Source organism: Aquarana catesbeiana, linkage group LG04, assembly GCF_042186555.1.
Source record: "Aquarana catesbeiana isolate 2022-GZ linkage group LG04, ASM4218655v1, whole genome shotgun sequence".
Lineage (NCBI taxonomy): Eukaryota > Metazoa > Chordata > Amphibia > Anura > Ranidae > Aquarana > Aquarana catesbeiana.
The window spans coordinates 521,224,125-521,250,129 of NC_133327.1; the positions used below are offsets into that span (position 1 = coordinate 521,224,125).

A 26,005-nucleotide genomic window follows, 5' to 3' on the forward strand; every position below is an offset into this window, starting at 1 on the left:
GCACGTTAACATGCAAACCAACGCACATTCACTTCCATGTTTAATACACTGCAGCAGGCCGGGCTAGAGTGAACAGGTTCTTCCTGACTTTTTGTTTGGGTATGTTTTTTTGCATATACAGGGGGTCCCCGGGTTACAAACAAGATAGGGACTGTAGGTTTGTTCTTAAGTTGAATCTGTTTGTAAGTCGGAACAGGTAAATTTTTTAAGTGTAGCTCCAGCCAAAAAATCTATTTTTAAGTTTTGTAGATAGCATAGGGAAGGGTTATCACCCCTGTAACATTTGTTTTGCTGTCTGTGCCCCTGTTCAGAAGATTTCACCTCACTTTCTGTCCCAATGACAATTGGATTTTGAAAATTTGGGGTTAATAGGGAAATAAGGATAGGTGATAAAGCATCAGTGGAGACACCTTTTACCCATATTAACTCTTACAGGAGTGAATTTCCCTTCCTAGTGGTAGATTTCCTCTCACTTCCTGTTGTCTCCCTCCGTTTGTAAGTAGGAGTCGTTTGTAAGTCGGATGTTTGTAAGTAGGGGACCCCCTGTATATGTGATGGTGATTTTCTGCATGTAAGTAACCTTTAAAGTGTAGAACTGTTTTAAAAATAGTAATTCTTAGCATACTTTGTAATTCTTGACATAGGGGTTGCCATATCTGCTTCCTGCTTAGCTTGAAGCTTCCCATAAACATGAAATGACAGTCACCTGATTTGGATGTTTTGCTGCTTGTCTGTCATCACCCACCCACTGTTAAAGTGGAACTAAACCCTCCTATCGTTTTCAGCCAAGGAAGCTGCCATCTTGGCCTCTGTTTAATCTACAACTGCCATGATGCTGCACATGTGATCAGTTATGACACTAGCCATTGGATGGTTTGACAGTCTGGTTGAGAGCACAACCAGTGGGAGGGTTACATTCCTGGCATGTGCTGGAAATGTAACTGTTATTTAAAACGGTTAAATGGATGGGTTTACTTCTGCTTTAAGGGGAACAATAAATTGGGCAGAAAGCCCCTAATTCAACTACTGGGCTGCTGCTCACTCACGGCTAATCAGACAGTTTGGCCCGATTGCCACTTTTTCTCCTGAAATAATTGAAGCCTGACCCAATCACTGTTTAGGGAAACAATCTGGTGGGCTAAATACCTTCCCTTAGTCTGGGTTTACACTGGAGTTCACAGCAACTTACAGCAGGAGTCTGGTGCATCTCCATTCACTGTTTATGGTCTGATTTTAGCCCGAATTTTCATCTGAATTCAGATATGAAACGGACCAAAAGACGCACTGGACTCCTGTGCAATTCGTACTGGAGCAGCTGCAGAGATTTGTGAACCGGCTCCATAGAGAACCGGCGCATCCAATGCGCATAAGTGTGAAACCAGCCTTATTGCTATTGTTCACTCTAAGATAATTGAAGCTTCAACTCACCTATTTGCCTGCTACAATTAATCTGACAGGTGTGCTAGATTAAACTACTCTGAGAAGGTTAACAATGGTGGCTGCTACTGAGAAGACTTGCGCTGCTCACCTACCCCCTTGTGCCCTCTCTGCCATTCACAGAATTTGTTTTACTACACTTCAGTCAGGTGCAAGGCCTTGCTTAATCCGGGCACAGTGAATGAAAAAAAAACATTGCCGGCAATTCAAAACTATGAAAAATAACAGCGTGGGGGTCCCCCCAATCCATACCAGTACTTCGGGTCTTGTGTTTGTGTCAAAAACACAAAATCTTATGTTTTTGAGAGGTAAAATATACTCTATGGAGGATTTTAAATTGAATCAATCGATCCCTGGTAGAGACCAATTGTTGCATGGGATATTCCCAAATGTCCTCCCAGTCCTCAGAATTCAAAAAACGCGAACAACTAGATGGGTGTGAGGGGAAAATCTTGTGCAGTTTTTGAAAGGTAAAATATACTCTATGGAGGATTTTAAATTGAATCAATTGATCCCTGGTAGAGACCAATTTGGAACCATGCAACCAAGTTGCATGAGATATTCCCAAATGTCCTCCCAGTCCTCAGAATCCGACTCTGGGACCTCCCTGCTCCAGCCAATAAAAGTTTATCAAGGCCTTCATGTATAGTAGGTTCAAGGGCTACAAAGGGGTTTCACCAGGGAGTCATCCCGCAGTAGACACTCAATCCCTGAGACTGTAAAGGAGAGGTTAAGTAGAAAATTGCAAATGAAAAGCATGGTGCAACTGAAGGTATCAGAACATAAAAGAGTTAGGGACAGAAAATTGTGATTTTAAGGAGTCAAAGCTTTGAAGGGTATCTCCTGCACATACGGTATTTGATTAAAATACTTGATTCTCTTTGAAGCCCATGTGTTGGGAGCTGAAAAAATATAGAAATGGTGAAGAGGGGGATTCAACCAGAGGGGTGTATGGGGTGACCAGTGCGATGTCACAGGGTGCTGTGACTGCCAAGCTTTGAGAACAGCCTTCATGGACTGTGTGATGGGAAGGGGACTGAAGAACTTCTATATAATAAATTATGCAATGCCTCATAGGAACCAAGGTAGGTTGCTTGTAATACAACTGCTGCATTAGTCTTGTCCACCATCAACCAATTATGTGCATGTGTGAGCAAAGCAGCAGTGTAATAGGCGTAGAGATCCGGACATGTTTCCTTGTGTCCATGGTCTTTGAAGTACTACCAATCTAAACCTGGGTTGACTAGAACTCCAAAGGAAAGATACCATGGCAGAATTAAATTGAATGAAATATTTCTTTGGAATCTCTTCCAGAGCATGGCAGAGAATATACTGTATAATATAGAGGGGAGCAGTTCCATTTTTATAAGATTGATCCTGTTAATAAGGGAAAGCGGGAAATGCGCCCGTGCTGCCATACGTTGCTTCAGCCACCTGCAGTAGTGGTAAAAGGTTCAAAAAACAATATTCAGAAGCTTAGAGGAGACCTAAGACCTACAAATATTTAGCAGTGGAAGTCCACCTTAGGGGCAAATTTGGGTCAGATACAATGCGTGCTGTGAACGGACACTATTTGGGATTTATCCTAAATGACTTTCAGACCAGTTTTAGGGGAAAAGAGGATATTAAGGCTACTGCCTCCTTAAGTGAAGGACCTGGGTCCTTAAGCAAGAGGACTAGGTCGTCAGCGTATAACGCCACTTTTTCTGTAATGGAGCCTACCTGAATATTCTTGATAAGAGGAGCTCTGCGAATAGCCTGGGCTATGGGTTCCATCATGAACATGAATAGTGCCAGGGATAGTGGGCACCCCTGTCTCTTACCCCCACCAATGAAAAATGGTTCTGATAACATGCCCCCCAACTTAATCTGGGCAGCAGGGGTCTTATACAGTATTTTAATCCAGTTACGAAAGCCCAGCCCAAAACCCATCACTTCTAACACAGAGGACATATCCCCCCAGTCAACAGAATCAAAAGCTTTCACTACATCCAGGACCAGGACTAAGACCTGTGAAGCTCATTTGTAGGTGTGTTAAGACTACGGAAGTTAATGTCTCTGGATTTACCTGGAATAAAACCTGTTTGATCAATGCTTACTAATAAGGGTAACAACTTCATCAGCTTTGTAGCCAAGACTTTTGTCAACACTTTTAAGTCATAATTTAAAAGAGAGATTGGTCTGTAAATGGCACATTTCTTAGGATCCTTTCCTGGTTTGGGTAGGAGAAGAATGTGGGCTTGATACGTGGATGGAGGGAGGTCCTGAGCTTCACAACTGTCAGGTGAACACTCTGCAAAGACTCTGAGCCAAATCTTTAGCATGCAGTTTATACCATTCCCCCAGTAAACCATCAGGTCCCAGGGTTTTATTAGGCGGAAAAGAGTTGATTGCTGCTTCTATTTCAGCAACGGAAAGTTCTCTGTCAAGGAACTCAGCTTTGTCCTCCGACAAGGACAGTAAAGAGAGACATCAGGGGAGGGGATTGGATGATATAAGGATTGAAAAAAAAGTTGAAATTCTTGAAGGATGCCAGAGGGGTCTGTAATGGACACCCCAGCATCTGTGATCAGCTCAGAGACAACCGTTAACTGTTTGGAGTCTACAACTAGATTGGCCAGTAACCTGCCATTTTTATCTCCCAACTCAAACAAACTCCTCGGCTGTAGGGCCGCAGCAGCAAGAGCCTGTGCCAGGTGGGAATACTTATTCCCACCTGGCACAGATTAAACGCAGTGGCTGTCTCCAATTCAGCTTGGTCAAGCACAGTCTGTTGTGCATTATGGTCAACTCTGGCTGATTTAATGGCAGAGATAAACTGCCCACGTGTATATGCTTTGAAAGTGTCTCACACACACTGGGGGGGATGCAATGGGTTTTCTTTTCAAGAAAGCTTGCAGCCGGTAAAATCAATGTAAATGTATTTTTTTTTCTTTATATTTGTCAGTTTTGCTGAAGCAGGTTCTATACACGGTACAAATGCGCCACTTTACAGGCAGACTAAGGGGACACCCCCCCATCCCCCCCCCCCCCCCCCGGTACTATATTTAAAGGAATTTTTCATTTTTATTGTTTCACTTTAAGCATCATTAAAATCACCACTCTTTTAACCACTTCAGCCCCGGAAGGATTTACCCCCTTCCTGACCAAAGCGTTTTTTGCGATTCGGCACTGCGTCGCTTTAACTGACAATTGCGCGGTCGTGCGACGTGGCTCCCAAACAAAATTGACGTCCTTTTTTTCCCACAAATAGAGCTTTCTTTTGGTGGTATTTGATCGCCTCTGCGATTTTTATTTTTTGCGCTATAAACAAAATAAGAGCGACAATTTGGAAAAAAAACGCATTATTTTTTACATTTTGCTATAATAAATATCCCCCAAAAATATATAAAAAAAACATTTTTTTCTTCAGTTTGGGCCGATCGTATTCTTGTACATATTTTTGGTAAAAAAAATCGCAATAAGCGTTTATTAATTGGTTTGCGCAAACGTTATAGCGTTTACTAAATAGGGGATAGTTTTATGGCATTTTTATTAATATTTTTTTTTTTTACTAGTAATGGCGGCGATCAGCGATTTTTATTGTGACTGCGACGTTATGGCGGACATGTCGGACATTTTTGACACATTTTTGGGACCATTGTCATTTATACAGCGATCAGTGCGATTAAAAATGCACGGATTACTGTGTAAATGACACTGGCAGTGAAAGGGTTAACCACTAGGGGGGCGGGAGGGGTTAAGTGTGTCCTAGGGAGTGATTACTAACTGTAGGGGGATGGGCTGTGTGGGTGATGTCACTGATCTCTGCTCCGATGACAGGGAGCAGAGATCGAGTGACACTTGTCACTAGGCAGAACGGGGAGATGCTGTTTACAATGGCATCTCCCCGTTCATCCGCTCCGTGAGCCGATCGCGGGTATCCCCGCGGCGATCGAGTCCGCGGGACCCGCGACCCGACTCACGGGGCTCCCGGCCGGCGCGCACGCGCGCCGCCGGAGGCGCGCACGCAATGGCACGGCGGGAAATTCAAATGGACGTACAGGTACGCCCATTTGCCCAGCCGTGCCGCTCTGCCAACATACATCGGCGTGCGCCGGTCGGGAATCGGTTAAAAACAATCTTTTTAAAGACATTTTTTTGCAAAGATATATGTCCTTCAGGGCAGTACCTAGGCCCCCATACCCTTTTTATGGCCAATAACTTGCATATAAGCCTTCAAAATGGGGACTTTTTATTTTTCGAGTTCGGGTCCCATAGACTTTAATAGGGTTCTGGGTTTGGGTCCAAACTTTTTCCATGTTCAGGTGTGCTGGTGGCAAACCGAACTGAGGGTTAGGCCCATCACTAACTGTAAGTGTACCTGGCTGTGAACTGTTGCTGCATCAGTTCAAGACAGGTTTTCTGTTGCACCCTACTGTGTGAATCATTGTTGTCGACCTCGCTGCACCCCAACTTCAAGCAGAAAGTTAGTGCCTTGGCAACCCTGGTAGTGAGAAGGTTGGTGAGCGTGACACCCTCCCTAGCGATTGGTACCCCATGCACGGGCATTGTGACACAGGGAACCTATGGATCTAGCTTGAAGGAAGTGGATCCAAATAAAAGGTTAAATCTCCTTAGCAGCAGAGATCTGCAGTATGTATAATGAGGCTTACTACGTGCATAGTTTAGGAGATATTCACTATATCCGCATGTGCCGACGTCATCGGCACATGCGCACTGAAGAGACAGCCCGCTCGTGACGTCATCACGGCTTCGGCCAATCACAGCACTAGAGCCCGCGATCCCCGAAATAAATCCAGGAGACATGTCACCGGTCACAGCGGTTTGCAGGGACCGCTGCAACAGCTTTGATCTAAGGTAAGTATTTAATAATGAGCTAGTATGCAATGCAGGTTTTTTTTTTTTTCAGAGTTTATAACCACTTTAACCACTTAAGGACCGCCTAACGCCGATTTACGTCGGCAAAGCGGCACGGGCAGGCAAAATCACGTACATGTACGTGATTTGCCTTCCGCGGGTGGGGGGTCCGATCGGACCCCCCCCCCGGTGCCCGAGGCGGTCCCGTTCTGTTCCCCGGCGATCCGAGATGAGGGGGAGGCCATCCGTTCGTGGCGCCCCCCTCGCGATCGCCGCCGGCCAATGGGAACATTCCTTTGCTGCTGTATGCTAAACAGCAGCAAAGGAAATGATGTCATCTCCCCTCGGCTCGGTATTCCGTTCCAGCGCCGAGGGGAGAAGACATCAATGTAAGTGCACAACACACTACACACACAGTAGAACATGCCAGGCACACAAAACACCCCGATCCCCCCCCCCGATCGCCCCCCGATCCCCCCCCAATCACCCCCCCCCTGTCACAAACTGACACCAGCAGGTTTTTTTTTTTTTTTTTTTTCTGATTACTGCATAGTGTCAGTTTGTGACAGTTACAGTGTTGGGACAGTTAGTATTACCCCCCTTTAGGTCTAGGGTACCCCCCTAACCCCCCCTAATAAAGTTTTAACCCCTTGATCACCCCCTGTCACCAGTGTTGCTAAACGATCATTTTTCTGATCGCTGTATTAGTGTCACTGGTGACGCTAGTTAGTGAGGTAAATATTTAGGTTCGCCGTCAGCGTTTTATAGTGTCAGGGACCCCCATATACTATCTAATAAATGTTTTAACCCCTTGATTGCCCCCTAGTTAACGCTTTCACCACTGATCACCGTATAAACGTTACGGTTGACGCTGGTTAGTTCGTTTATTTTTTATAGTGTCAGGGCACCCGCCGTTTATTACCGAATAAAGGTTTAGCCCCCTGATCGCCCGGCGGTGATATGCGTCGCCCCAGGCAGCGTCAGATTAGCGCCAGTACCGCTAACACCCACGCACGCAGCATACGCCTCCCTTAGTGGTATAGTATCTGTACGGATCAATATCTGATCCGATCAGATCTATACTAGCGTCCCCAGCAGTTTAGGGTTCCCAAAAACGCAGTGTTAGCGGGATCAGCCCAGATACCCGCTAGCACCTGCGTTTTGCCCCTCCGCCCGGCCCACCCAAGTGCAGTATCGATCGATCGCTGTCACTTACAAAACACTAAACGCATAACTGCAGCGTTCGCAGAGTCAGGCCTGATCCCTGCGATCGCTAACAGTTTTTTTGGTAGCATTTTGGTGAACTGGCAAGCAAGCACCAGGCAGCGTCAGGTTAGCGCCAGTAGCGCTAACACCCACGCACGCACCGTACACCTCCCTTAGTGGTATAGTATCTGATCGGATCAATATCTGATCCGATCAGATCTATACTAGCGTCCCCAGCAGTTTAGGGTTCCCAAAAACGCAGTGTTAGCGGGATCAGCCCAGATACCTGCTAGCACCTGCGTTTTGCCCCTCCGCCCGGCCCGGCCCACCCAAGTGCAGTATCGATCGATCACTGTCCCTTACAAAACACTAAACGCATAACTGCAGCGTTCGCAGAGTCAGGCCTGATCCCTGCGATCGCTAACAGTTTTTTTGGTAGCGTTTTGGTGAACTGGCAAGCACCAGCCCCAGGCAGCGTCAGGTTAGCGCCAGTACCGCTAACACCCACGCATGCAGCATACACCTCCCTTAGTGGTATAGTATCTGAACGGATCAATATCTGATCCGATCAGATCTATACTAGCGTCCCCAGCAGTTTAGGGTTCCCAAAAACGCAGTGTTAGCGGGATCAGCCCAGATACCTGCTAGCACCTGCGTTTTGCCCCTCCGCCCGGCCCAGCCCAGCCCACCCAAGTGCAGTATCGATCGATCACTGACACTTACAAAACACTAAACGCATAACTGCAGCGTTTGCAGAGTCAGGCCTTGATCCCTGCGATCGCTAACAGTTTTTTTGGTAGCGTTTTGGTGAACTGGCAAGCACCAGCGGCCTAGTACACCCCGGTCGTAGTCAAACCAGCACTGCAGCAACACTTGGTGACGTGGCGAGTCCCATAAGTGCAGTTCAAGCTGGTGAGGTGACAAGCACAAGTAGTGTCCCGCTGCCACCAAAAAGACAAACACAGGCCCGTCGTGCCCATAGTGCCCTTCCTGCTGCATTCGCCAATCCTAATTGGGAACCCACCACTTCTGCAGCGCCCGTACTTCCCCCATTCACATCCCCAATCAAATGCAGTCGGCTGCATGAGAGGCATTTTCTTTATGTCCTCCCGAGTACCCCTACCCAACGAACCCCCAAAAAAGATGTTGTGTCTGCAGGAAGCGCGGATATAGGCGTGACACCCACTATTATTGTCCCTCCTGTCCTGACAATCCTGGTCTTTGCATTGGTGAATGTTTTGAACGCTACCATGCACTAGTTGAGTATTAGCGTAGGGTACAGCATTGCACAGACTAGGCACACTTTCACAGGGTCTCCCAAGATGCCATCGCATTTTGTGAGACCCGAACCTGGAACCGGTTACAGTTACAAAAGTTAGTTACAAAAAAAGTGTCAAAAAAAAATATATATATATAAAATAAAAAAAAAAATAGTTGTCGTTTTATTGTTCTCTCTCTCTCTATTCTCTCTCTATTGTTCTGCTCTTTTTTACTGTATTCTATTCTGCAATGTTTTATTGTTATTATGTTTTATCATGTTTGCTTTTTCAGGTATGCAATTTTTTATACTTTACCGTTTACTGTGCTTTATTGTTAACCATTTTTTTGTCTTCAGGTACGCCATTCACGACTTTGAGTGGTTATACCAGAATGATGCCTGCAGATTTAGGTATCATCTTGGTATCATTCTTTTCAGCCAGCGGTTGGCTTTCATGTAAAAGCAATCCTAGCGGCTAATTAGCCTCTAGACTGCTTTTACAAGCCGTGGGAGGGAATGCCCCCCCCCACCGTCTTCCGTGTTTTTCTCTGGCTCTCCTGTCTCAACAGGGAACCTGAGAATGCAGCCGGTGATTCAGCCAGCTGACCATAGAGCTGATCAGAGACCAGAGTGGCTCCAAACATCTCTATGGCCTAAGAAACCGGAAGCTACGAGCATTTTATGACTTAGATTTCGCCGGATGTAAATAGCGCCATTGGGAAATTGGGGAAGCATTTTATCACACCGATCTTGGTGTGGTCAGATGCTTTGAGGGCAGAGGAGAGATCTAGGGTCTAATAGACCCCAATTTTTTCAAAAAAGAGTACCTGTCACTACCTATTGCTATCATAGGGGATATTTACATTCCCCGAGATAACAATAAAAATGATTAAAAAAAAAAAAATGAAAGGAACAGTTTAAAAATAAGATAAAAAAAGCAGAAAAATAATAAAGAAAAAAAAAAAAAAAAAAAAAAGCACCCCTGTCGCCCCCTGCTCTCGCGCTAAGGCGAACGCAATCGGCGGTCTGTCGTCAAACGTAAACAGCAATTGCACCATGCATGTGAGGTATCACCGCGAAGGTCAGATCGAGGGCAGTAATTTTTGCAGTAGACCTCCTCTGTAGATCTAAAGTGGTAACCTGTAAAGGCTTTTAAAGGCTTTTAAAAATGTATTTATTTTGTTGCCACTGCACGTTTGTGCGCAATTTTAAAGCATGTCATGTTTGGTATCCATGTACTCGGCCTAAGATCATCTTTTTTATTTCATCAAACATTTGGGCAATATAGTGTGTTTTAGTGCATTAAAATTTAAAAAAGTGTGTTTTTTCCCCAAAAAATGCGTTTGAAAAATCGCTGCGCAAATACTGTGTGAAAAAAAAAAATGAAACACCCACCATTTTAATCTGTAGGGCATTTGCTTTAAAAAAATATATAATGTTTGGGGGTTCAAAGTAATTTTTTTGCAAAAAAAAAATAACTTTTTCATGTAAACAATAAGTGTCAGAAAGGGCTTTGTCTTCAAGTGGTTAGAAGAGTGGGTGATGTGTGACATAAGCTTCTAAATGTTGTGCATAAAATGCCAGGACAGTTCAAAACCCCCCCAAATGACCCCATTTTGGAAAGTAGACACCCCAAGCTATTTGCTGAGAGGCATGTCGAGTCCATGGAATATTTTATATCGCGACACAAGTTGCGGGAAAGAGACACATTTTTTTTTTTTTTTTTTTGCACAAAGTTGTCACTAAATGATATATTGCTCAAACATGCCATGGGAATATGTGAAACTACACCCCAAAATACATTCTGCTGCTTCTCCTGAGTACGGGGATACCACATGTGTGAGACTTTTTGGGAGCCTAGCCACGTACGGGACCCCGAAAACCAAGCACCGCCTTGAGGCTTTCTAAGGGCGTGAATTTTTGATTTCACTCTTCACTGCCTATCACAGTTTCGGAGGCCATGGAAAGCCCAGGTGGCACAAACCCCCCCCAAATGACCCCATTTTGGAAAGTAGACACCCCAAGCTATTTGCTGAGAGGTATAGTGAGTATTTTGCAGACCTCACTTTTTGTCACAAAGTTTTGAAAATTGAAAAAAGAAAAAAAAAAAATGTTTTTTCTTGTCTTTCTTCATTTTCAAAAACAAATGAGAGCTGCAAAATACTCACCATGCCTCTCAGCAAATAGCTTGGGGTGTCTACTTTCCAAAATGGGGTCATTTGGGGGGGGTTTGTGCCACCTGGGCATTCCATGGCCTCCGAAACTGTGATAGGCAGTGAAGAGTGAAATCAAAAATTTTCACCCTTAGAAATCCTGAAGGCGGTGATTGGATTTTGGGGCCCCGTACGCGGCTAGGCTCCCAAAAAGTCCCACACATGTGGTATCCCCATACTCAGGAGAAGCAGCTAAATGTATTTTGGGGTGCAATTCCACATATGCCCATGGCCTGTGTGAGCAATATATCATTTAGTGACAACTTTATGCAAAAAAAAAAAAAAAAAAAGTGTCACTTTCCCACAACTTGTGTCAAAATATAAAATATTCCATGGACTCAATATGCCTCTCAGCAAATAGCTTGGGGTGTCTACTTTCCAAAATGGGGTCATTTTGGGGGGTTTTGTGCCACCTGGGCATTCCATGGCCTCCGAAACTGTGATAGGTAGTGAGGAGTAAAATCAAAAATTTACACCCTTAGAAATCCTGAAGGTGGTGATTGGTTTTCGGGGCCCCGTACGCGGCTAGGCTCCCAAAAAGTCCCACACATGTGGTATCCCCATACTCAGGAGAAGCAGCTGAATGTATTTTGGGGTGCAATTCCACATAGGCCCATGACCTGTGTGAGCAATATATCATTTAGTGACAACTTTTTGTAAATATTTTTTTTTTTTTTTGTCATTATTCAATCACCTGGGACAAAAAAAAATAAATATTCAATGGGTTCAACATGCCTCTCAGCAATTTCCTTGGGGTGTCTACTTTCCAAAATGGGGTCACTTGGGGGGGTTTTGTACTGCCCTGCCATTTTAGCACCTCAAGAAATGACATAGGCAGTCATAAACTAAAAGCTGTGTAAATTACAGAAAATGTACCCTAGTTTGTAGACGCTATAACTTTTGCGTAAACCAATAAATATACGCTTATTGACATTTTTTTTACCAAAGACATGTGGCCGAATACATTTTGGCCTAAATGTATGACTAAAATTTAGTTTATTGGATTTTTTTTATAACAAAAAGTAGAAAATATCATTTTTTTTCAAAATTTTCGGTCTTTTTCCGTTTATAGCGCAAAAAATAAAAACCGCAGAGGTGATCAAATACCATCAAAAGAAAGCTCTATTTGTGGGAAGAAAAGGACGCAAATTTCGTTTGGGTACAGCATTGCATGACCGCGCAATTAGCAGTTAAAGCGACGCAGTGCCAAATTGGAAAAAGACCTCTGGTCCTTAGGCAGCATAATGGTCCGGGGCTCAAGTGGTTAACAGAGGAGTTTTTAGTGTACAAAGTGGAATTGTGCAAGGCTCGCTTCTAAGTTGTGGTGTTACCTTAATGCTGATTTTCACATGACCACGGCCCCCGTGCCTGTGTCCCAGGCATTAAAATCACTTTCGTGAGTGTCTCCAGTGGGCACATTAAGCCCACGTGCTGATGATGCCTAATTTGGCCTGGCATCTAGGCATCAATCAAAAGGTTGATATAGTTTCTGTAGCTGTACTTTTTTGCACCCTATGCACTTTATTTACAGTATGTTTGGTTTTTCATCATAATTGGAAGGATTTTACATGCAGAATAGTGCTGTATATTGCATACTAACAGATACTGTAATTAATAAAGTGATTGTAAACCCTTATGGCCTTTTTCTGTTTTTCTTTTTTTTTTAAATAACAAATAATTTGCTTGGACAGCAAGCATGTAAAACTGGGACGGAAGAAAGGAACAAATTACTTTAAGGAAAACTTTTTAATATTAACTTGTATGATTGCAATAAAAATACATTTGAAATATGAAGCAACTTTAGATATTTTTGCAAAATTGCCCAAATGACTACATGAGGAAATTGTATTTTCAACAAAGGGAAAAAACACATCATAAAAGCATATAGGGGTGTCTGTTTTTTGTTTTTTTGTTTTTTTATGGTCTTCAAAAACGAGAGTGGGGCACTTACAAAGATCATTACAGTTTATTTATAAAATTTGCAGAACAGAATAGTAATTTTGATCTCTGTTTTAACGATACACTTCACATCCACATAATATGGGTAATGTTCAATAAGATGCAGGCTATGGCATGCTTCTCCCTAATATCTATCAGTACTGTCACTGCAAATGACCTATACGGTAAAACCTTGGATTGCGAGCATAAATCATTCCAGAAACATGCTTGTAATCCAAAGCACTTGTGTATCAAAGCAAATTTCCCCATAGGAAATAATGGAAACTCAAATGATTCGTTCCACAACCATTTATTCATAGGTCCTTATAGTTTATAGTATATATAAAAATGTTAGCAATGTAACCAGGTTGTGTAACCATAAAATGTCCATCCACAAATGGAAGCCTCCACAAGGGGATTAGAAGCAAAATCCAGCAGGAGCTACAGAGTATAAAAGAGAAGAGAGGTACCTCCAAGTATAGCAATATGTTGCTAAATGTTGTACCTTCATTAAATGTAACCATATTGCTACACTAAAGCACCTCTGTTCTCTTTTATGTGACAAAACGCTACTTGTATATCAAGAAATTGCTTGTATATCAAGTCAAAATTTATTAAAACATTTTGCTTGTCTTGCAAAACGCTCTCAAACCAAGTTAATCTCAAACCAAGGTTTTACTGTACTGTATACCACAGGCAGTCCTGTGCCTTCATAGACACACATGTGTTTCTTTAATTATTCACCAATTTCTTCATTCTCTGCTGGGCTAGTTCTATTATGAAATCTAGAAATCATTTTTGTTTTTGAACAGGACAAGTTGGAGACTGGAAGAGCCTCTTTACCGAAGAACAGAGCAAAGAGGTGGATGCAAAATTCCAAAAATATCTTGCTGGAACAAAGCTGGGAGATATGATGAACTATTCTAAATACTGCAAGTTTTAGACATTTCAATCAAACTACCAAAATTAAAATAATACACCACTTTCTCCAGCATTACTCCAAATAATAATTAACATAATTCCAACATACTATACCACTAAAAACTACATATAATAGAATATAGAATACTGACATGGAAATATACAGTCAGGTCCATAAATATTGGGACATCAACACAATTCTAATCTTTTTGGCTCTATACCTTTAACTGCAGACTTTCAGCTTTAATTTGAGGGTATTTACATCCAAATCGGGTGAACAGTGTAGGAATTACAACAGTTTGTATATGTGCCTCCCACTTTTTAAGGGACCAAAAGTAATGGGACAGATTAACAATCATTCATCAAACTTTAATTTTTAATACTTGGTTGCAAATCCTTTGCAGTCAATTACAGCCTGAAGTCTGGAACACATAGACATCACCAGATGCTGGGTTTCATCCCTGGTGATGCTCTGCCAGGCCTCTACTGCAACTGTCTTCCGTTCCTGCTTGTTCTTGGGGCATTTTCCCTTCAGTTTTGTCTTCAGCAAGTGAAATGTATGCTCAATCAGATTCAGGTTAGGTGATTGACTTGGCCATTGCATAACATTCCACTTCTTTCCCTTAAAAAACTCACTGGTTGCTTTCGCAGTATGCTTCGGGTCATTGTCCATCTGCACTGTGAAGTGCCGTCCAATGAGTTCCAAAGCATTTTGCTGAATATGAGCAGATAATATTGCCCAAAACACTTCAGAATTCATCCTGCTGCTTTTGTCAGCAGTCACATCATCAATAAATACAAGAGAACCAGTTCCATTGGCAGCCATACATGCCCACGCCATGACACTACCACCACCATGCTTCACTGATGAGGTGGTATGCTTTGGATCATGAGCAGTTCCTTTCCTTCTCCATACTCTTCTCTTCCCATCATTCTGGTACAAGATCTTGATCTCATCTGTCTATAGGATGTTGTTCCAGAACTGTGGCGGCTTTTTTTAGATGTTGTTTGGCAAACCCTAATCTGGCCTTCCTGTTTTTGAGGCTCACCAATGGTTTACATCTTGTGGTGAACCCTCTGTATTCACTCTGGTGAAGTCTTCTCTTGATTGTTGACTTTGACACACATACACCTACCTCCTGGAGAGTGTTCTTGATCTGTCCAACTGTTGTGAAGTGTGTTTTCTTCACAAGGGAAAGAATTCTTCGGTCATCCACCACAGTTGTTTTCCCGTGGTCTTCCGGGTCTTTTGGTGTTGCTGAGCTCACCGGTGCGTTCTTTCTTTTTAAGGATGTTCCAGACAGTTGATTTGGCCACACCTAATGTTTTTGCTATCTCTCTGATGGGTTTGTTTTGTTTTTTCAGCCTAATGATGGCTTGCTTCACTGATAGTGACAGCTCTTTGGATCTCATATTGAGAGTTGACAGCAACAGATTCCAAATGCAAATAGCACATTTGAAATGGACTCTGGACCTTTTATCTGCTCCTTGTAAATGGGATAATGAGGGAATAACACACACCTGGCCATGGAACAGCTGAGCAGCCAATTGTCCCATTACTTTTGGTCCCTTAAAAGATGGGAGGCACATGTAGAAACTGTTGTAATTCCTACACAGTTAGATGACCCAATATTTATGGACCTGACTGTATGTCATGTTGGTTGGCTTGTTACTCTGTATACCCTTTTCTATTTGACTTTATTTAACCTCTTGCATGCACTTATCCAAAGGCTTAAGTAAATAAGAATTCATAAACAAAAAAAATGTTAGCTACACTAATTGTATTTTTTGTCTTTGTTTAAATAATACAAATAAACACATATACTTCAACTTGCATAGTTTATATAACAAAGTCTATGTAAACCTGTAGTTTTTTTCTGTTTGGCATCTTACCTCACTACATGCAGTTTTCTTGAAGCTAAAGTTGGGGGGCATTTTTTTACATTGGACAGTTTGGACCAATGTAAGTATGTACAGTATCTCACAAAAGTGAGTACACCCCTCACATTTTTTGTAAACATTTTATTATATCTTTTCATGTGACAACACTGAAGAAATGACACTTTGCTACAATGTAAAGTAGTGAGTGTACAGCTTGTATAACAGTGTAAATTTGCTGTCCCCTCAAAATAACTTAACACACAGCCATTAACCACCTCAATACAGGGCACTTAAACCCCCTTCCTACAATTTTCAGCTTTCGGTGCTCTCACACTTTGAATGACAATTACTCATTCATGCAACACTGTACCCAAATGAAATTTGTGTCTTTTTTTTCACACAAATAGAGCTTTCTTTTGGTGGTATTTAATCACTAATGGGTTTTTTATTTTTTGTGCTATAAATAAAAAAAGACCGTAAATTTTGTGAAAAATTGCCTTTTTCTTTGTTTTTGTCATAAAATCTAGCAAATTAGTAATTTTTCTTCATAAATTTTGGCCAAAATTTATACTGCTATATATCTTTGGTAAATATAACCCAAATTAGTGTATATTATTTGGTATTTGTGAAAGTTATAGAGTCTACAAACTATGGTGCCAATCACTGAAAATTGAAAACATCTGATCAGGCCTTCAGTACATCGGGTGAATCTCATTTCTTGAGGTAATAACAAGTCAGAAAAGTAGAAATACCCCCCAAATGACCCCTTTTTAGAAATTAGACATTCCTAGGTATTAAACAAGTAGCATGGTGAGTTTTTTAAAGTTGTAATTTTTTCCCACAATTCTTTGCAAAAGGAAGATTTTTTTTTTTTTTTTCAAAATTGTCATATTAACTGGTTATTTCTCTCACAGAGCATATGCATACAACAAATTACACCCCAAAATACATTCTGCTACTCCTCCTGAGTATGGGAATACCACATGTGTGGGACTTTTACACAGCCTGGCCACATACAAAGGCCCAACATTGAAGTAGCACCATCAGGCGATCTACAAGCATAAATTGCACATCTCATTTCTCAACCACCTATTACACTTTTGAAGGCCCTGGAGCACCAGGACAAAGGAATTGCCCACAAAATGACCCCATTTTGGAAAGCAAACACCCCAACGTATAATCTATGAGGCATAATGAGTCTTTTGAACGGTTATTTTTTTTCCAGATGTTTTTGGAAAATGTGGAAAAAAAATGAAATCGCATTTTTTTTTACACAAAGTTGTCCATTTATAAGATATTTCCAACACATAGCAAATACATAGCAAAAATGACACCCCAAAATACATTCTGCTACTCCTCCTGAGTATGGCGATACCACATGTGTGAGACTTTTACACAGCTTGGCCACATACAAAAGCCCAACATTAAAGTAGCACCATCAGGTGATCTACGAGCATAAATTGCACATCTCATTTCTCAACCACCTATTACACTTTTGAAAGCCCTGGAGCACCAGGACAATGGAATTGCCCACAAAATGACCCCATTTTGGAAAGCAAACACCCCAATGTATAATCTATGAGGCATAATGAGTCTTTTGAATAGTTATTTTTTTTCCAGATGTTTTTCGAAAATGTGGAAAAAAAATAAAAACGCATTTTTTTTTTACACAAAGTTGTCCATTTATAAGATATTTCCAACACACAGTAAATACATAGCAAAAATGACACCCCAAAATACATTCTGCTACTCCTTCTGAGTATGGCGATACTACATGTGTGAGACTTTTACACAGCTTGGCCACATACAAAGGCCCAACATTAAAGTAGCACCATCAGGCGATCTACGAGCATAAATTGCACATCTCATTTCTCAACCACCTATTACACTTTTGAAGGCCCTGGAGCACCAGGACAATAGAATTGCCCACAAAATGACCCCATTTTAGAAAGCAAACACCCCAACGTATAATCTATGAGGCATAATGAGTCTTTTGAACGGTTATTTTTTTTCCAGATGTTTTTGGAAAATGTGGAAAAAAAATGAAATCGCATTTTTTTTTTTACACAAAGTTGTCCATTTATAAGATATTTCCAACACATAGCAAATACATAGCAAAAATGACACCCCAAAATACATTCTGCTACTCCTCCTGAGTATGGCGATACCACATGTGTGAGACTTTTACACAGCTTGGCCACATACAAAAGCCCAACATTAAAGTAGCACCATCAGGTGATCTACGAGCATAAATTGCACATCTCATTTCTCAATCACCTATTACACTTTTGAAAGCCCTGGAGCACCAGGACAATGGAATTGCCCACAAAATGACCCCATTTTGGAAAGCAAACACCCCAATGTATAATCTATGAGGCATAATGAGTCTTTTGAATAGTTATTTTTTTTCCAGATGTTTTTCGAAAATGTGGAAAAAAAATAAAAACGCATTTTTTTTTTTACACAAAGTTGTCCATTTATAAGATATTTCCAACACACAGTAAATACATAGCAAAAATGACACCCCAAAATACATTCTGCTACTCCTTCTGAGTATGGCGATACTACATGTGTGAGACTTTTACACAGCTTGGCCACATACAAAGGCCCAACATTAAAGTAGCACCATCAGGCGATCTACGAGCATTAATTGCACATCTCATTTCTCAACCACCTATTACACTTTTGAAGGCCCTGGAGCACCAGGACAATAGAATTGCCCACAAAATGACCCAATTTTAGAAAGCAAACACCCCAACGTATAATCTATGAGGCATAATGAGTCTTTTGAACGGTTATTTTTTTTCCAGATGTTTTTGAAAAATGTGGAAAAAAAATGAAATCACATTTTTTTTTACACAAAGTTGTCCATTTATAAGATATTTCCAACACATAGCAAATACATAGCAAAAATGACACCCCAAAATACATTCTGCTACTCCTCCTGAGTATGGCGATACCACATGTGTGGGACTTTTACACAGTCTGGCCACATACAAAGGCCCAACATTGAAGTAGCACCATCAGGCGATCTACAAGCATAAATTGCACATCTCATTTCTCAAACACCTATTACATTTTGAAAGCGCTGGAGCACCAGGACAAAGGAATTGCCCACAAAATGACCCCATTTTGGAAAGCAAACACCCCAATGTATAATCTATGAGGCATAATGAGTCTTTTGAACGGTTATTTTTTTTCCAGAAGTTTTTGGAACATGTGGAAAAAAAATAAAAACGCATTTTTTTTTTACACAAAGTTGTCCATTTATAAGATATTTCCAACACATAGCAAAAATGACACCCCAAAATACATTCTGCTACTCCTCCTGAGTATGGGGATACCACATGTGTGAGACTTTTACACAGCTTGGCCACATACAGAGGCCCAACAACAAGTAGCACCATCAGGCGTTCTAGGAGCATACATTACATAGATAATTTCCTGGCAACCTATCATTTTTGAAGGTCCTTCATATTTCTAACACATAGCATGTACATACCAAGAATTACAATACAAAATAAATTCTATTGCGGAAAGGGGAAAAAAAAATATTACCTGTGCTTTTAGTGGTGTCCACAGAAGAGAGCACTGGTCCAGGCAGCAGTCTATAGTCAGCACAAGGATATTGTCAGCACAGCCAAAGCATTTGTCCATAGAAATTGTCCAGGCAGAGACAGCCAGCACAGCCATAATATTGGTCCTGGTACACTGTTACCTGCAGACACTCATTATTGTACCGCTCTCCAGCCCTTCATAAAAATTGTCCAGGCAGAGACAGCCAGCACAGCCATAATATTGGTCCTGGTACACTGTTACCTGCAGACACACATTATTGTACCGCTCTCCAGCCCTTCATAAACATACTGCCTCTTGCTACAGCTAATTATTTGCATAGTCCAGGTAGCAGGCAGAGGTGTGGTCCATTCATGCAGCAGGCAAAGGCATGATGGCAGTAAGTCAGCAGCAGGCTGAGGGCCGCAATTGGGTAAGACCTGTGCACAGGGGCGCAGGGGTAGAGGCTTCGACCCACCCAAATCTCTATGAAGCCTCCGGACTCCAGACCCTAATCTGGAAATTACAAAACCCGGAGAAAACAAAAAAAATTGTTTTCTCCATCTGGAAAAACTATTCTGGAGCCCCTCACATATGTGAGACCCCTGTGTACTATAGTAGCAGGGCAACAGATCAGTCCAAGTGGTAGGCAAAAGCATAGTCCATAAAACAGGCCAGGGTCAGTTCACGTGCAAGCAGTCCAAGCGGTAGGCAGAAGCATAGTCACAAAACAGGCCAGGGTCAGTTCATGTGCAAGCAGTCCAAATGGTGGGAAGAGGCATAGTCAAAACAGGCCAGGGTCAGTTCATGTGGAAGCAGTCCAAACGGTAGGCAGAGGCATAGTCAAAAAGCAGGCCAGGGTCAGTTCACATGGAAGGCAGTGGCATGGTTATTTGGGGTAGCATGGAAAATGATCAGCGAAAATGGGGAAAATATGGGCTAATAATTTAGGGATGTATGATACAGTTCGAAGCATTCACCAATGCAAAGGCCAGGTTGGGAGGGACACTGGGGACAATGGAAGCTGGTATCTTTTCGAAAACCTCTTCTGCTGCACACGCGACATCTTTTTTACTGTCTTTGGCCTGCTTCCGATGGTGGAATGTTGTACGGGAAGTGGCGTTCATGAAGTCGGCTAACAGCAACAGAGCGAAGGTCTTCTGGGGGGGGTCTTTGTTGATAGATGAGGGACGTGACTACTGCTTCTATGAATTTTAGGAAGGAGGCGGGGCTTTCTGTGGATTTTGTGTAGACTATGTAGGAATTGTAAACGGCCAAATGGATTAGATAAATTGGTACCTTCTTGTATCAGAATCGGGACCTCCTTATTGACAAATAGGGCTGAATCATTTGGTCATTGAAATCCCCCCCCCCCCATGTAGAGATTATAGTCTTGGACACATGTCGGTTTTTCAATGGGACCTCGTCTTCGCTGAACTACAACTGTAGTGCCATCGTGAATGGTGGACATCATGTGCACGTTCCTGTTATCCTTCCACCTCAAGGCCAGCACTTCATTGCATCTCAGTGTTGCTCTTTCCCCCCTTTGCAGCTTTTTGTTCACTATGGATTGTGGGAAGCCCTTCCTATTTTTTCTTGAGGTTCCGCAGGCCAGGGTTTTTTCGATATATAGGTGTCTGAAAAGGGGCAGGCTGGTATAAAAGTTGTCCAGGTATATATGATATCCTTTTTTCAAAAGTGGGTAAGCCAGGTCCCATACAATTTTTCCAGTTGTGCCCATGTAGGCCGGGCACTCAGGAGGCTGGAGCTGGGAATCTCTTCCTTCATATATGCGGAACGCATACAGATATCCCGTGGCTATCTCACAGTAAAATTTTACTCCGTATTTGGCCTTTTTGCTAGGAATATATTGTTTTATTCCTAGCTGGCCTGAGAATGGTACCAGGGACTCATCCACACATATATGCTTCTCGGGGACATAGAGTTCTGCAAATCGTTGGGAAAATAAATTTATCAGTGGGCGAATCTTGTATAATTTATCGGAATTTGGATGATTGCGGGGAGGGCACTGGGTGTTGTCGTTAAAATGAAAGAATCTCATAATCCTCTCATATCGGGACCTGGGCATTGTGGCAGAATACATGGGCATATGGTGGATGGGGTTGGTGGACCAATAGGTATGTCCTTCATTTTTTTTTGTAAGCCCCATGTTTAGGGTGAGGCCCAAAAACAATTTGAACTCCTCCAAATTCAAATCTCTCCACTCAAACGGACGGGCATAAGATGATTGGGGGTTGCTGGCAATATACTGCTGGGCATACAAATTTGTCTGGTCCACAATGAATTGCAGCAAAGTGTCGGGCAAAAACAGGTGAAAAAAATTGATCTCTGTGAAATTTTGGGTGTTGGCCTGCACACCTGGCTGTGCTGTGAAAGAGGGAATAATTGGTGATCCCGGGTTGGAAGGCAGCCATGTTTGGTTGGCAAGACCATCTGGCTTGTATGTAGCAGCCCTGGCTCTTGGGGGACGTGACACTCCAGTAGTTGGGGAAGTTGAATTTCCTGTGCTGGTACTCAGGTGTGATGTGGCAGCACTGGTACTGGGCCTGGGCATTTGTGCGTGTGGCCTATCACTGGCGGCAGCACTGGTACTGGGCCTTTGTTCCTGGGGCATATTGCTGGCGGCAGCACTGGTACTGGGCCTTTGTTCCTGGGGCCTATTTCTGGCGGCAGCGCTGGTACTGGGCCTGGGAATATAATCCTGGTTGCTGGCGGCTTCCTGGTTTCCAAAGTGTCGTGCCCTTTTAGGAGGGACCCATTCTTCATCCGAATCATTACTACTCTCGATTGGTTCAAATGCTGAATTTGATTCGGAATCAGAATTGGAATCTGATGAGAACTCCCCGGTGCTCTCATCGGTCATGGAGAGGATCTGAAACGCCTCCTCACTAGTATAAACTCTTTTGGACATGGCTGTGTGGCGGGTAGCTGTGCGATGGGTGACAGATGTGTGGCAGGTGACGGTCACTGATGGGCTGTGCGATGGGTGGCAGGTGACGTTCACTGAGAGGTGATGATGGTGTGATGGGCGATGGTCACTGATGGGTGACAGGCCACAGACGGTGACGGGTAATGGTCACAGATGGTTGGCAGGCGACGGTCACTGATGGGTGACAGGTGCACCGCTGATGGTCACTGATGGGTGACAGGGCACAGTCACTGATGGGTGACAGGTGACAGGGCACGGTCACTGATGGGTGATGGGTGACAGGCGATGGCCACTGATGGGTGACAGGCCACGGACAGTGACAGGTGATGGTCACAGATGGTTGACAGGCGACGGTCACTGACAGGCGACAGTCACTGATGGGTGACGGGTGCACTGCTGATAGTCACTGATGGGTGACAGGGCACGGTCACTGGTGGGTGACGTGTGACAGGGCACGGTCACTGGTGGGTGATGGTTGCACCGCTGATGGTCACTGATGGCAGTCTCTTATGTGACAGGTGCACTTTTATGGGGTGACTGTTGGGTGACAGATGACAATTGGGGGGGCGATGGGACAGGTGTGGTGTTGGTGCAGACACTACTAAACATAGACCTGTAACTCACTGCTCCTGGCTCTTCTCTCCTCACACTGGAAACGGTGTGTGAGGAGAAAAGAGCTAGTAACAGCTAGTGACAGCTCTTTGTTTACATTTAGTGATCGGCTGTGAATGGATCACAGCCGATCACGTGGTACACAGCCCTGGCCAATGGCTGTGTACTATCGTCGGTGACGAGCAGTGTTCCCGGGACGTGCATGCGCCGTGCAATGTGGGGAGTTACCATTGTAATCGGCCGTGACTTCATCACGGCCGATCACGTGGTAAACAGCCATGCCCAGTGGCTGTTCACCCCTGTCAGTGACGAGCGGTGTCTCGGTGACACGCCGCCACCGACAGTACAGGGCTGCGCGCACACGTCATATGACGTCCGCCCAGAACAAGAGGCTTACCGTCCCGCCGTCATATGACGGCGGGGCGGTAGGCTAGTGGTTAATGTCTAAACCGCTGACAACAGAAGTGAGTACACCCCTAAGTGAAAATGTCCAAATTGGGTCCATTTAGCCATTTTCCCTCCCCAGTGTCATGTGACTCCTTAGTATTACAAGGTCTCAGGTGTGAATAGGGAGCAGGTGTGGTAAATTTTGTGTTATCGCTCTGATTCTCTCATACTGGTCACTGGAAGTTCAACATGGCACCTCATGGCAAAGAACTCTCTGAGGATCTGAAAAAAAGAATTGTTGCTCTACATAAAGATGGCCTAGGCTATAAGAAGATAGCCAAGACCCTGAAACCGAGCTGCAGCACGGTGGCCAAGACCATACAGCGGTTTAAAAGGACAGGTTCCACTCAGAACAGGCCTCGTTCTTGTCGACCAAAGAAGTTGAATGCACATGCTCAGCGTCATATCCAGAGGTTGTCTTTGGGAAATAGACGTATGAGTGCTGCCAGCATTGCTGCAGAGGATGAAGGAGTGGGTGGTCAGCCTGTCAATGCTCAGACCATATGCTGCAAACTACATCAAATTGGTCTGCATGGCTGTCGTCCCAAAAGGAAGCCTCTTCTAAAGATGATGCACAAGAAAGCCCGCAAACAGTTTGCTGAAGACAAGAAGACTAAGGACATGGATTACTGGAACCATGTACTGTGGGCTGATGAGACCAAGATAAACTTATTTGGTTCAGATGGTGTCAAGTGTGTGTGGCGGCAACCAGGTGAGGAGTACAAAGACAAGCATGGTGGTGGAAGTGTAAAGAAAGAAATTGCGCTAGGTGTGTGATAAAAAAATATAAAACGCATAAATTACTAGAAATTAAACCGTGAAGGATATCCTGCTGCTAAGCACTATAACCCTGATATGGGGCACAAAGAAATAAATGTAAATATAAAAGCCGGATAATAAACCAATGATTTACTAAGTGAACATAATATATATGTTTGCACTTAAGTGAAATGTGTGTCATAATCAAAAATATCCAGTGAAAAAAATCAGGTAAAAAAAGGTCCATGATAGATACAATGTATTACAGAAAAAATGTGCTTAATAAACACATAATATGACAACAAAAAAGTTTATAAGTTTATAAGTCAATGAAAGAATTCTAGTACAGGAACCAGGGTCTATATTCTACACTGCTTGTGCTGCCCGTCACCTTACAATAGATAATGGAGGCTTACCAGAAAGCCTGCGACCGCCCTTCTCAGGGGGGTCAAAACAGGCTTAGTAGAAACAACAGGGACACTGTTAAGGATTCCCAGGTGACCAGCTGGCATCATTAAGGAGTAACTTCCATAGCTCACTTCCAGGAGATAAGTGCTGCGCACCAATGGATGACCGAAGGGGCAAGAGCGCACCAATGGATGACCAATGAGACAGGAACTGCGCACCAATGGATAGCCACTTCCACAGCATACAATGGATTATCTTTGTGGTGGTTTGCTGGGAGGAGAAGATGTTGGTGGTGGGAGTGTCATGGTCTGGGGCTGCATGAGTGCTGGGGAGTAACAGTTCATTGAGGGAACCGTGAATGCCAACATGTACTGTGACATACTGAAGCAGAGCATGATCTCCTCCCTTCGGAGACTGAGCAGCAGGGCAGTATTCCAACATGATGACGACCCCAAACATACCTCCAAGACGACCACTGTCTTGGTAAAGAGGCTGAGGGTAAATGTGATGCACTGGCCAAGCATGTCTCCAGACCTAAACCCTATAGAGCATCTGTGGGGGAATCTTCAAATGGAAGGTGGAGGAGCGCAAGATCTCTAACATCCACAAGCTCTGTGATGTTGTCATGAAGGAGTGGAAGAGGACTCCAGTGGCAACCTGTGAAGCTCTGGTGAACTCCATGCCCAAGAGGGTTAAGGCAGTGCTGGAAAATAATGGTGGCCACACAAAATATTGACACTTTGGGCCCAATGTGGACATTTTCACTTAGGGGGTGTACTCACTTTTGTTGCCAGCGGTAGACATTAATGGCTGTGTGTTGAGTTATTTGGAGGGGACAGCAAATGTAAGGGGTGTACTCACTTTTGTGAGATAATGTATGTACTATACCTGTGGAATCCTTGTGGAAATCATTTTAGTAGGCACCGAAAAAGATGGAGATTGTGATGCCACTGCACTGCTCCTCAAGTTCGTTCAATCAGAGAATGCTTTGCATTTGTTGAGAAAATGCAAAGTGTTCCCTGAATGGTGTCCATGCCAAACAAGTAGCCTCCTGTGTTCACAATACAGCAGAAGAGCAGAGAACCCAGAAACTAGTGGAGATCACTGTAGTGGTGCCTACTACAATGATTTCCTGCTTCCATGGGAATCCAACACATATGGCGCATACATACTTTCATTGGTGGAAAATGGGCCAATGCAACTATGTAAAAATGACCATATCTGGAATACTTCTTTAACCTCTTCCCGCCCGCCGGCCGTAAAATGATGCCTGGGCGGTGTGGCTCTCATTCTGGGTGGATGTCATATGACGGCCCTCCAGAACGACCGCTCTCGCGTGCCCCCGGGGCGCGTAGTGCAGCGATCGCGGCCGTGCCGTGTTGCGCGCCCCTGGGGGCTTGCAGCGACCCCGATCTGTGTAACGAGCCGCGGCTCTTTAACCATGTGATCAGCTGTGTCACAGCCAGTCACATGTACACACAGAGATGCCGGTAATCGGCGCTCCTCACCTTACACTGACAGAGTGTGAGGAGAGGAGAACCGATCAGCGGTATTTCCTCA

At 43.5% G+C, this 26,005-nt stretch overlaps 1 protein-coding gene across 2 annotated transcripts in view; it reads left to right on the top strand.

Moving 5' to 3' along the window:
- Positions 1-15,663, top strand: part of LOC141140513 (sulfotransferase 6B1-like) — a 96,660-nt gene extending 80,997 nt beyond the window's left edge. Inside the window, exon 8 of one of the 2 annotated variants that reach the window (XM_073627791.1) lies at positions 13,702-15,663. In XM_073627791.1, the coding sequence (XP_073483892.1) occupies positions 13,702-13,826 (125 nt within the window). In that variant the 3' untranslated portion in view covers positions 13,827-15,663. The remainder of the gene's footprint in view (positions 1-13,701) is intronic. The other variant, XM_073627790.1, reaches the window with a different exon arrangement.
- The last annotated feature ends 10,342 nt before the right edge of the window (positions 15,664-26,005 follow it).